This window comes from Brassica rapa, chromosome A02, assembly GCF_000309985.2.
Source record: "Brassica rapa cultivar Chiifu-401-42 chromosome A02, CAAS_Brap_v3.01, whole genome shotgun sequence".
NCBI classification, from domain to species: Eukaryota; Viridiplantae; Streptophyta; class Magnoliopsida; order Brassicales; family Brassicaceae; genus Brassica; species Brassica rapa.
Window position 1 is genome coordinate 230,910 of NC_024796.2, and position 11,839 is coordinate 242,748.

General features: G+C 36.2%; 4 protein-coding genes across 4 annotated transcripts; 2 read left to right on the forward strand and 2 right to left on the reverse strand.

The window, feature by feature from the left end:
* Positions 1 to 115: 115 nt before the first annotated feature.
* On the forward strand, positions 116 to 4,662 carry LOC103850430 (protein FRIABLE 1). The gene is made up of 7 exons (XM_009127183.3): positions 116 to 1,818; positions 1,909 to 1,978; positions 2,087 to 2,157; positions 2,232 to 2,320; positions 2,405 to 2,537; positions 2,616 to 3,325; positions 3,412 to 4,662. The coding sequence occupies exons 1-7, from the start codon at positions 1,264 to 1,266 to the stop codon at positions 3,671 to 3,673; spliced, it is 1,890 nt and encodes a 629-aa protein (XP_009125431.1). The 5' UTR covers positions 116 to 1,263; the 3' UTR covers positions 3,674 to 4,662.
* On the reverse strand, positions 4,527 to 6,066 carry LOC103850431 (L-type lectin-domain containing receptor kinase VIII.2-like). The gene has a single exon (XM_009127184.2). The coding sequence runs from the start codon at positions 5,824 to 5,826 to the stop codon at positions 4,744 to 4,746; it is 1,083 nt and encodes a 360-aa protein (XP_009125432.1). The 5' UTR covers positions 5,827 to 6,066; the 3' UTR covers positions 4,527 to 4,743.
* A 3,145-nt stretch (positions 6,067 to 9,211) lies between these two features.
* LOC103850432 lies at positions 9,212 to 9,762 on the forward strand. Its single transcript, XM_009127185.3, has 2 exons — positions 9,212 to 9,373; positions 9,461 to 9,762. The coding sequence occupies exons 1-2, from the start codon at positions 9,307 to 9,309 to the stop codon at positions 9,619 to 9,621; spliced, it is 228 nt and encodes a 75-aa protein (XP_009125433.1). The 5' UTR covers positions 9,212 to 9,306; the 3' UTR covers positions 9,622 to 9,762.
* An 800-nt stretch (positions 9,763 to 10,562) lies between these two features.
* Positions 10,563 to 11,681, reverse strand: LOC103850434 (serine/threonine-protein kinase BSK6-like). The gene is made up of 5 exons (XM_033283887.1): positions 11,609 to 11,681; positions 11,449 to 11,534; positions 11,277 to 11,351; positions 11,059 to 11,214; positions 10,563 to 10,721 (listed from the first exon to the last, which is right to left on the reverse strand). Exons 1-5 carry the CDS (start codon positions 11,679 to 11,681, stop codon positions 10,563 to 10,565), a joined length of 549 nt encoding a protein of 182 aa, XP_033139778.1.
* Positions 11,682 to 11,839: the final 158 nt, after the last annotated feature.

Here is an 11,839-nt window from a genome sequence, read left to right on the forward strand (position 1 = left end):
GTCGTCCAGACGACTTACACTTCAGTCGTCCAGACGACTTACACTTCAGTCGTCCAGACGACTTCCAACATCTCAGACGACTCAGACGATTTACTGGGGCTATATTCGTAAAAATGGCTTCTGTTTTTTTGTTTGGTCACAAGGGGCTGAGCTGTAATTTCACTAGGCTTTTAGGTTAGTTTTGCATTTGATTCAAGTTTGGGTATAGGTTTGGAATTAAAATCAAGTTGTGGGTTAGTTTTGGCAAAAACCCCTCTAAACAATTAACTTATGCATATCTCTTTCGGTAACAAGACAAAATAATTGGGATGTTCAATTGCTTCTAATTATACATGTTATTCCCTCTGTTCCTTAAAGATCTATACTCTAATTTTTTCACACATTTTAATAAAACACATTAAATTTGCATAATTTTTTGTGTTTATTTTCTTTACATAATTTTAAGCCAATAAAAAACAATTAGTGCAATTAAGTTTTTTGAAATTTGCAATTAGTTACTAAAACATACATTAAAAATGTAAAAGAATAATCTTTTAGAAACAAATTTTTTCTCTAGAATATGCATGTTTAAAGAAGGGAAGGAGTACTAGTTAGGAAGATACATTAACTGCTAATCAATTTCAACAAAACAAAATATATGATATTTTGAAAAGCACAAAATATATGATATTTAGAAAAGCTTGGAAATCAGTAACTATCAACTAGTATATCTCTAGACATTATCAACAGTTAAGAAAAACCAAATATTTCAAAGTATAAATTCTAAAGATTTATTGAATCTCTAGACTTGTATATATCCTAAGTTTTAAATAAAATTTTAAATATATGATCAGGAAAAATATTCTGATATAAGATTATGACTATTGAAAATTATATATATTCCGTTGTACACCAATGATTAATAACCGAACAGTTTAAATGTGGAATAAAGAAATTTGTAAAAAAAAAAGTAGAACAAAACCAACTTATAATTTGGACAAATAAAACGACTTTTAAACTTATTTTTCCTATACAAAGCACATATATATAGCTGCACCCGTGTTATACATAATCGGAAAGAAAGAAAGAGAGAGGAAACAGAAGAATTAGAGAGAGATTGTTTGTCTGCTCCTCCTGAGATCGCGCGTAGAATTAGATTTTGATGGAGATTCATTGAGACCCCAAAGCCTTTCTCCTCTGATCAATTATTCTAAAAAAGTAATTTATTTAAAATTATTTTCTCCGGGAAGGTTTTAAAAAAGTCGTCTGTTTTTCACCGGTTACATGTCAGTCCGCGTTCCGGTCCCGTCGAGCAGCAGCCAGTTACCGGCGGCGCCAACAGCAACAACGACAAGACGTCGCGTGACAGATTCTCAAGAAGATCATTGCCACGTCAGCACCGGAGGAGGAGGAGGAGCAGTCGTTTACCTCCCCGGCGACGAGGAAGAAGCCACGAGCAGCAGCGGCGACGAAGGAGGAGGAGGAGGATCATCTTCGTGTTGTCAGAGTGATTCGCACCACAACTACCTCGTCCGGTTTCTGTCTCTCCGCAAAATCAGGCTCGTGTGGATGCTCATGGCCGACAACAAATCCCAATGGACGGCTGCTATGTCTCGGAACGTGAGATCCGCCACCAATCTCGGCCGTATGATTCTGTCTATATTAGGAATCCTCGTCGTCACTTTCTTCCTCGTCGTTGCTCTCTCCGGTGGCGGTGGCGGACGACGGAGACACGTGGAGAAACACGAGTTCGTCGTTTCGATCCATCCCAGAAGTAACATGGAGAAGATCATCAAAGAAGAAGAATCTTCTTCCAGTTCCGCTCGAGTTCTCAAACATGTTACGGTTCTGTTCTGTTCTGTTCATTCTTACATTCTGTGTACTAATATTGGCTTTGGTACTTTTTTTTTTTTTTTTTTTTTGTAACAGATCCCAGAAATTTGGAATCAACCAGACACTGGGAACTATCAGAAATGCGTAGCTCGGCCCAAGAACCAAAGTAAGTTCTTTCTTTTCTTTTTCTTGCGTGTACTGGTTGACCTATCGAATCAATTGAGAAATTTAAGACACCTAATGATCGGTTCTTGTTTTTGATTTTTTGGTTTAGAACCAATCAAGAAAACCAATGGTTACCTTGTTGTTCACGCCAACGGTGGTTTGAATCAAATGAGAACTGGTGTAAGTCTCTTCTTCTTCAAGTCTTCTGCCTCTAGATTTTTTCTCAATTCCTCACTTTATTTGTCTCTTGACAGATATGTGATATGGTGGCAATCGCCAAAATAATGAACGCTGCTCTTGTTCTTCCTTTTCTTGACCATTCATCTTTCTGGAGTGATCCTAGGTAAGCCATCATCATCATATATTAATTCAACATCATGATCATAATAATATGATCTAACTAATCTCTCTATTATTATGCTTTCAGCACGTTTAAGGACATATTCGACTGGAGGCATTTCATCAAAGTACTAGCAGAGGATGTCGACATTGTCGAGTATTTACCCCAGGAATATGCTTCTATCAAGCCTCTTGAAAAGAATCCTGTGTCTTGGTCCAAGGTTAGTCTCAAATAAATAAATAAAAATCATTAGTTTTTGGTTATTCATAATTTTTAACTAAAAACTCTGTTTCCTCAGGCAAGTTATTACAGAAACTCAATGACAAAGTTACTGAAGAAGCATAAGGTGATCGTATTCAATCACACTGATTCTCGGCTAGCTAACAACAGCCCACCTCCCTCGATCCAGCGGCTTAGATGTAGGGCCAACTATGAAGCTCTTCGTTACTCCCCAGAGATAGAGAATCTAAGCAAAGTTCTCTCTTCAAGACTTAGAGAAAACAATGAACCCTACCTTGCTCTTCACTTGAGGTACGAGAAAGACATGTTGGCGTTTACCGGATGCAACCACAGTCTAACCTCTGAGGAATCGATCGATCTTGAGAAGATGAGGTATAGCATTCCGCACTGGAAAGAAAAAGTGATCAACGGTACAGAACAGCGTCTCGAAGGTAACTGCCCCATGACGCCGCGCGAAGCTGCCGTGTTCCTCAAGGCAATGGGGTTCCCTTCGACCACGAAGATCTACATTGTCGCAGGAGAGATCTACGGCCAAAACAGTATGAATGCATTCCACCAAGAGTTCCCAAACGTTTTCTTTCACTCCACGTTAGCTACAGAGGAAGAGCTTTCCACTATAAAACCATACCAGAACAGATTAGCTGCTCTTGATTACAATTTAGCACTCGAGAGCGATGTTTTCGCTTATACTTACGATGGAAACATGGCCAAAGCGGTTCAGGGTCATCGTAGATTCGAAGGTTTTAGAAAAACAATTAATCCTGATAGGTACCGTACAGCTTCTTGCGTCATGTAATTCTTTTTTTTTCTTGCGCTTGAGACTTGACATTTTAGCGTGTGTTTTTTTTTTTCAGGCTAAGCTTTGTGAAACTGATTGATCGGTTCGATGCGGGGCTCATGTCTTGGGAAGATTTCTCGTCGGAGGTTAAGAGAATACATGGTAAAAGATTAGGAGCTCCGTATCTTAGACGGCCAGGAAAGGCAGGCTTGAGTCCCAAGTTGGAGGAGAATTTTTATGCAAACCCTCTTCCGGGTTGCTTGTGTGACACTTCTGATAAACAAACCGGCCTGAACCGGTTTGAAAGACCAAGTTTACGAGCACAATCTCTGAGATAACCGGAGGTGTTTAGGTGTTCAAATTGGTACTACTTAAATTACACGAGGAAATCACATGTTTTGGCCTTTTTTTGGTTTTTATGTAATTAGGTTTATTAAAACGTTAATTCTAATTGTATTAGGAACTTGGAGATACATAAAATATTTGGTCTAAATCTCTCCCAGATAAGAAATAAGAATATATGAATCATAGCTCAAAACATCTTCAAGAACAACAATGTTTTAAGGTTTGCTGAATTTCAAATTTGAGGTTCGAAGGTGTTCATTTCCTATGATATAATCTTAAATCTTATTTTATAAAGATTTATATTTACATTATAATTTTTAATATTGATCAAAATTGATTAAAATTATTATTATTTATTTGATTAAGCATACATTAAAAATGTATTTAAGCTATCATTAACCGGATTAGGTTCTCATTAACTGGATTAACTGGAGTATTGAAGTTCTAGTCTTCAGAAGATCTTTCCCAAGTCCTTGTTTCTTTTAAGCAGACCCTCTTTTCACTGGAATGTACATTCAGCACCTAAAGTCTCAAATTGAGTATTATTTTTTTAAACACAGTGATTTTGAAGCAATGGAACTCTGCTGAAATCATTAAATCCCTAAATAGAGGAATGGGACCACTGGAGACAATGCACATTTCATTGTTACTCTCCTCTCACTTTCTTCTCAGTCAAGACACAGAAACAACACAGAGTAGTAACTAGTAAGGTGTCTGAAAGGGGCAACTGATTATAAATGCATTTTGTTGAACTCACGAGAAACCCAATGGCTTTCTTTTTTTGGACAAACCCTTCCTTCAATACACTCACACGTCTCCTCTTGTCTTCTTCACTTGAAAAAAAAAGAAAAAAAGATGACAACTGTATTAAATTGATCAAGATTTTCAAGATCTTAACTAATACATATTGTAATATTCTTCTACATGTGAAAACTCATCTCACCAAACCTGCAACTAACAAAAAAAACAAAACAAAACAGCAGAAGAAGAGGAAGGAGGACACCAGAATGTACATTACAAACAAACACAAAAGACAAACACAACAATCTAAGAAAATACCAAACTAATTCTTGGCTTCTTCATCAACAACAGATTTTTCAGTAGCACATTCCTCAGGAACCACTGCCATTGACCGTCTATTACCGCACATTGTCCAAAGATATAACGCTAACATGGCACCTAAAGTTCCACAAACCGCACCTAGAACCAATGCACTAAGCATTCTCCAAACACACTTTCTCTTCTTCCCCTTTACTTCCACCGTCTTCTTCTTCTTCTTCACCTCCACCTCCTTAACAGTCTTGGAAACTGCGTTTGGATCAAGCGGCTGCGAGTGAATCCTCATTGAAGGATGTCTCAGCTTAAAGCTCCATGAGTGTAGATAATGCGGCTTGGAAGAGTTTCCATTTGCAGATGTCAAACCCACCATAAACTTCTTTCCTTTCCATATCTTAGCCAAGTCTACCGAGTAAGACACCAACGGATCCACAGGCTTCAAGGCATTAGAAACACTCAAACGAACCTCTATTCTCTTAGAACTTGCCTCGTAATCAATCCAGCAACTCAACTTCTTCCCTCCATCGAAATGTCCACCAAAAGATGATAAATTTCTAATTCTCGCGGATCCAGGTCTACCAACTAAGACCCCCACACGGTTCCCTCTCTTGGAGACACCAAACTCAACAGCAACAACCTCGTTTCGCAATAAAAAGCCTAGACCAGAGGAAGTGTTGTCCTTTCTACCAAACAACCTAAGATCCAAACCACTAGGAACCATTACAAAACCCAGCACGCTACCGATCTCTTTGGAGGAGGAGGACGACATTGAGAAGGAGAAGCTAGTGGAGAACGATCCTGAAAAGTTTCTGTCTTTAGTAGTAGTAGTACCTTGGAGTAGTGTGATGGGTTTCTTGTAAAGGACTCGCCCTTCGCTCCGACTCACCGAGCCGGTCAGCTGAATCGATGAACCGCCGCCGTTGACGAGCTTCGAATCTCGAAACAGAGCAATGTTCTTCTCAAAGGCGGGAGATTTCGCAAACCCGTTAAAGGAAAACGAGGAATCTGCGTCTGCAGAAGCAGCAGCCGTGGTTTTGTGAATCTCGAAGTTTAAAACGAGCAGAAAGGCTAGAGCTTTGAAAAACGCCATAGCTGAAACTGAAATGGAGCTCTCTGTTCTTCTTCTTCGAAAGAGGTAATTTTTAATATTTAATTAGCAGAGAGAGTGTGTGGGTGTGTGCAGAAAGGAAAGGGAAGCAGATGGGGAAGAGAAATTAAAATAGAATTTAAAAGTCATCTTCTTCTAGGAGAGGAGAAGAACCTTTGATTCCCTCTCTCTCTCTCTCTCTCGGTGGTTGCTGAGTAAGTGAAATATTCAATTAATGCTATCTCTCTCTTCTTATACCCACCCCACTATTTTTATATCCTTTCTTCCGTAGCCCCCATGTTCTAGATTGTAATATTTAGCCCCACTCCTTTTTATATACTTTAATTACGATATAATCTAAATTGCCAAATCGTTTAATTATAGGCAAAACAAAAAGAGAGATAAATACTTTACGAATGATTTAAATTGTTCCTAAGATTTTTTCAGAGTATCCACATGATTTGTGTATATGTTGCACTTAGATTAGGTCATCGCGTTATTTAGGTATTGGAAAATCAATCATTCTTTTGGTTCAAAAATAAATCATTATTTATTGTCCACAAACGAAAGGGAAATAGAAAATGTGGGGTTTGAGATAATAAAGGTGAATTTGTTGGCAAACCAAAAGATGGAATTTAAAAAGGATATCATAATCTCTAATACTAAAATGGATTAATTAGTGGGCAACCATTGATTATGTTACCCAGTTTCTTTATTTCAAAGTGCTATGAATTAATTAAAAATAAAACAAATAAAATGCCTATTTCAATTGCTGGTGGCTTGTCTATTGGGCTCTACATAGCTGATAGCTAGAGTGTTTCCTCCGCTGTAGTTCAGGATCTAGGTGAAATACATAGACGATAGATCATTGCATGTACGCTTGAATTGTTGTTGACAGACGTTATGAGATTGAACGATCACTATGAAAATACTATGACTCTGAGAGAGCATTCTGCAACTGATTTAAACCATGCAAAAATGAATCTTCAACTAATCAATGGAATCTTTTTTTTTTTTTTTTGATCAACTAATCAATGGAATCTTTTCAATGGAATCTTTTCTTCGAAAGTCGAAAGGAAAAATGGAAGTGGCTTCGACTTTAACACTTCCTCATTTAGGTAGCTCATTGTCTCTTCTAGGAGTTTAGAGAGAAATTGTGAGGTTTTTTTTTATTCTTTGCTCAAGAAACATTTATATATTATATAATTTAGCAAAAAAACATTTATATATTATCCAACTATATTTATTCGAGGGATACTTTAAATGTTGAATTATGGAGTAGTGTTTTAGCTTAAACAGTTTTCATACATCCTCACATGCAGTCGAATACTCTTTCTGTTCAAAAAATTATGTTTAAATTTTTTCACGTATATTAAAAATATATTAAAATTTAACTATCAATGAATTATTTTGTAACTAACTATTTCCAACCACTTTCAATCAATAAAATATTAATAAATATAATTATTGTTTTTGAAATTTATAATTTTGTTTAAACGTGGATCCTTTTGAAAAAGAGAGTAATTAAGAAAGACAATAATGTGAGTAGACGGTATAAAATCAGTGCTACATTGGTCACTTATAACTATTTTACATTGGTTACTGATTTGCTCTCTACAATCCTCAGTTATTCTTATTTACAATGTGTCTATGAAAAGACAAACCCGCGCACATTATTGAAACAATAATTAAATTCTTGATTGTGAATGAATAGGCCAAAATAGATATATAAAGAAAAAAGGAATAGTCCAAAATAGTTAAATTCTTTTTTGGCCAGCATTTACTTCAAAGACTGACAAAAGAATACATAGAATAAAAACGAGATACTCAATATTCGAGATAAATAAAAATAAATAGGCCAGCATTTACTTCAAAGACTGACAAAAGTACTCACTGACACTTTGTGCATCCAATTTAATACTTAAAAACCATGGACCATTAATGTTCTTTTTTTGGATGAAGCTGTATGAATGACTTGTGTGTATGGGGATGACAATGAATAATGTGCGTGTCTCGACATATTGATGGTGCCATGAGCAGTGTATGACTGAGAAGTGAGAATGATGTATTGTAAGTTCATCTGTAGCAAGCTACGGCAATGCTTCATCTCTAGTTCTCTTCATAACCGCGGCTAGATCACATGCAACAATCTCCAATCTGATTATCGTTCTTATAATTATCTCATTCTCTTTCTCTTAATAATTTGATTGATTCACCTCCTATACCTCGTCGGCTCCGTTTGGGTTCACGGCAGTTCTCATTTTGGGCCATCTATTTTATCGACTTCATTGGCAAAGAATACGTGGGCTTCAAGTGGATTCTAAATCGGCCATATTTTCACGTGTAAATGCTAGTTAGCCGATGGGGCTATAACGGCTGTTAACAATTTTTTTTTGTCTCAAGTTCTAATAAAAATCTTTATAGAAAAAGAGAGGTGAATTATAGATGGAAAATGAATGATGTGAATAGGGTGAAATAGCAAATGCTGGACATTTGTCATAACACCCTTTTCACAAATTTTTGAATAATATAATGGAAACAAGTTCAACAGAATACATGCATGAGTTGGAGCTATATTTTTCGTTTTTAGTAACATTCCCAACATATATGTGTGTGATGAATTAAAAGTTATTTGCCGACCAATAAAATACTTCTTTCGTTTCAAAATAGATGATGTTTTAGGGAGTAATATTTAGAAACGATTTTTTTTTTGAAGGTGCCGAGAACATTAATAATCAAATTAATAAAACGTGAAAGACAAAAAAAAATAGATAAAAGAATTTGAGTGGTAGAAAATGTTAGAAGCATTAATGTTGCTAATTCAAGTCACGTCATAGCATTAACTTCTAGTATTTCTTAAGGGGAAATAACGCCAAAATACATAGTAGTGATATTTTTTTGGCTTTAAAATTATTTTGTCTATACTGTAGTACTATTTCATAACAACATTTGTATGCTGTTAGCCTGTTACCATTAATACTCCATTATACAATTACTACTATTAATTCTCTTTATACCAACAATCACAACAATTATTATATTTTGTTAAAAATTAAAATAGTGAGTCCGCTTTACTCAAACATCCATCATTTCCCTCTCTAAAATTTCTTAAAGATTTCCTGTGAGTTTAAGTTCCTTTTTCTTCCTACTCTTCTTCCTCGTTTCTATCAATGGTGATCAAATACAATCGATGAGAAGTTGCTGTTAATACAGATAGAGAAATGGGGATACGTGTCGTAAACGAAAAGTAGTGGAGGAGCATTAAAGTATAGCCCAATGAATGAGCTTTGAGCTGTTTGAGAGGCTTCCTCTCTGCTGTAATAGAGAGAAAGCAATAACTCTGTTCTCGATTTAACCCACAACTTCACATTCAAGACACAGTGATCCACATGCCCTCCTCCTTTTCTACCAATTTCATGCACATCCCTCTCTCTGTCTCTTTATTATCAAAAGAAAAAACTATCTTTGTTGTGTATCAAGAAGATGAAGAAACCAGGATTTGTCTTCCTTTTGGCTGTCATAATCCTCTGTGTCTCACTCGTTTCTTCTGGTAACTTTCTTTTATTCGTGTGTTCTACTCTTTTTAGTTCACTGTTTGTAATAATTTGATACTAATAATCACGCGGGAAAACGGCAGAAATGAAATTAGGTTTGGAGGACTACAACTTTCCAGTGGATCCATCTCCGACAGCAAAACATTCGATCGAACCAGGTCCTATCGAGCATGGAAACCCTTCGAATCCTTATATTCCGAAGCCTCGTTCCTCTCCTCCTCCACAACCTCAAGACGGTGGTTAAAACCAAATCTTATCTGCTTCAGTAACTCCTTGTACTAACTTTCTTGTCTCGTACGCTATGTTAATTAGTTTCCTTATTTGTCATCTAAATGGACTTGTTATTGGTGTTCTTTGGGATTCTAATTGACAAAATTTGAAAATATGGGCCTTGCAAGACTCAGTTTTATCATTCATGGGCTTTAGTTCTTCTGATTACCATGGTCTTGAAAGAAATGAATGGTAACGTGAAAGAGAAGTATGAGGAGACAGAGCCAAAAGGCGGTGGTCCCAAAGCTCAGCCGCTTTACGACACTTGGTTAGGCTCTGTCATGTGCCTCCCACGCGAGTGATGTAATCTTCACCGTTAACACGAAATCAAAGGTCAGATTAAGATTTCAGAAGCTTATTAACACGAAACACATGACCTCAAATCACAAAAAAATACTTGGATTAGTGTACAATCAATTTATTATCAGCTTTTAAAGCATGTTTTAATGCTTTCATCACTTTAGTCCACAGACCGAACCAAAACACAGTCCCTCAGATTTTCCGACTCTTAATGTTTTTAATTTGTTTTTTTAAATCTCTTGATCCAAGAGTTCACGTTTACTTGTAACACAAGTCTTGTCATGATAACATAGCAAAGTATCGTCTTCAGACTCTTTTAACATGTATGGTCTCTGCATTTGTAATCTCATGGTTCTTTCACTTTAACTTGCCTTCACAACAATGAGCAAGAAGATTATTTCGTTATTTTCTTTTGCTCTGTGTGGAATTTGTTTCCTGTTTTAGATTTTTGCACGAGTGCAATCATACCAAACAATTGCAATACAATAATAAAAAGGATTCATAATGGAGTTAGATTGGAAAATAAATAAATAGTAGCTCACAAAATCTATAGTATAAAGTACATTGCTTATGTGTGTATTCACAATTTCTGATATACATTTATTTTAACAAACTCTAATAAGGCTCAAGATCAGAGCCATATCTAAGTGCTTCTTTAGCTTCAGCTTCCATATCTAGCTTAAAGAGACAAACGGCTTGTAAGTAAAGAGCGATTGGCCATTCCGGTGAACCTACTTGCGCTTGCATCGCCTCGCTCAGAGCCTCCGCTGAACACTTCACTCATTAGGTAACACATACAACTTCTAGCCAATACTATTGGTGAAACCCTAGGAGCTCCAGTCATGAACTACAGAAGAATGAATCGTCTTTTCATCGTGTGTTTATGTTTCTTGATGATTCCATCTTTTATATGATTTTGTGTCTTTACCTCTGTGAATAATTCAATGGCCGTATCAAAATCTTTAGCACGAAATGCTGCACCTCCATGCTTATGTATGAAAAATGGTATGCACATATGTACATAATATATTCATGTGAATCAGCATCAACATCCACTCTCAAATTTCTAGTAATGATCATTTCCTTAGATACAAAAAAATCATTAACATACCATGTGCGCGACCCCATCTTCTTCTCCATACCCGAGTTTCTCGAGTAGTTCGTGTATGGTACAAAGATCTACTCTCAAACATGCATCTCCAAAGGGAGTCAACTTAAGTGGCTCTGTTACAGGTTTAGTCTTTTCAGGCAGATTGTTTGACGCAGACTGTCAGTTAATATGATTTTATTTAGGGGGAAATTTCATCTTTACTAGTTTTATGGTACTACTTCATCAAAGAACTGACCATCCTGAGCTGAATCCATTAGCACCAAATAGTTTTTGCCTTGGAACAAATCAAGCGCCTGCACAAACATCAACACACATATATAGTCATATAGATATATATATAAAATAAAAATCAGTCCAAAATGCAAAAACTAATATGCTATTTTTGTTTACATGGTTTGGAGGAATATGTCTACCGCTCATAAGATCCAATAACAAGGTCCCAAAGCTATATGTGACGCTCTCACGTATCAAAATACCTGAAAAACAAGTTTCTATGAGGAAATCTTTAAAGCTATTTTCTTATGGACATACACATCAAAAGGTTATGGACCTAGGTGCAAATATTCAGGAGGAGCAAATGCTAACTTGGTACTATGATTCTTCCCTTTGTGACTACTCTTCATGAGACTAAAGAAATAAAGTTTAGGATTGCCTACCTGTTGTTATCAAGCAGATCTTGATTTAAATAAAAGGATTTTTCTTAGTTTTCTCAGATGAAGAAAAAACATGAAAAAGGAGACCTTATCAAACAATATCCTGTAGGGATTAAGATCATGGTATA

Coding starts and splice junctions, on each gene's coding strand:
- LOC103850430 (XM_009127183.3), top strand. CDS start 1,264: ATGTCAGTCCGCGTTCCGGTCCCGTCGAGCAGCAGCCAGTTACCGGCG. Junction 2,321..2,404: donor TCTTTCTGGAGTGATCCTAG/GTAAGCCATCAT, acceptor TTATGCTTTCAG/CACGTTTAAGGACATATTCG. Junction 2,538..2,615: donor ATCCTGTGTCTTGGTCCAAG/GTTAGTCTCAAA, acceptor CTGTTTCCTCAG/GCAAGTTATTACAGAAACTC.
- LOC103850431 (XM_009127184.2), bottom strand. CDS start 5,826: ATGGCGTTTTTCAAAGCTCTAGCCTTTCTGCTCGTTTTAAACTTCGAG.
- LOC103850432 (XM_009127185.3), top strand. CDS start 9,307: ATGAAGAAACCAGGATTTGTCTTCCTTTTGGCTGTCATAATCCTCTGT. Junction 9,374..9,460: donor TGTCTCACTCGTTTCTTCTG/GTAACTTTCTTT, acceptor GGAAAACGGCAG/AAATGAAATTAGGTTTGGAG.
- LOC103850434 (XM_033283887.1), bottom strand. CDS start 11,681: ATGAAGAGTAGTCACAAAGGGAAGAATCATAGTACCAAGTTAGCATTT. Junction 11,535..11,608: donor TCCTGAATATTTGCACCTAG/GTCCATAACCTT, acceptor CTTGTTTTTCAG/GTATTTTGATACGTGAGAGC. Junction 11,352..11,448: donor GACATATTCCTCCAAACCAT/GTAAACAAAAAT, acceptor ATGTTTGTGCAG/GCGCTTGATTTGTTCCAAGG.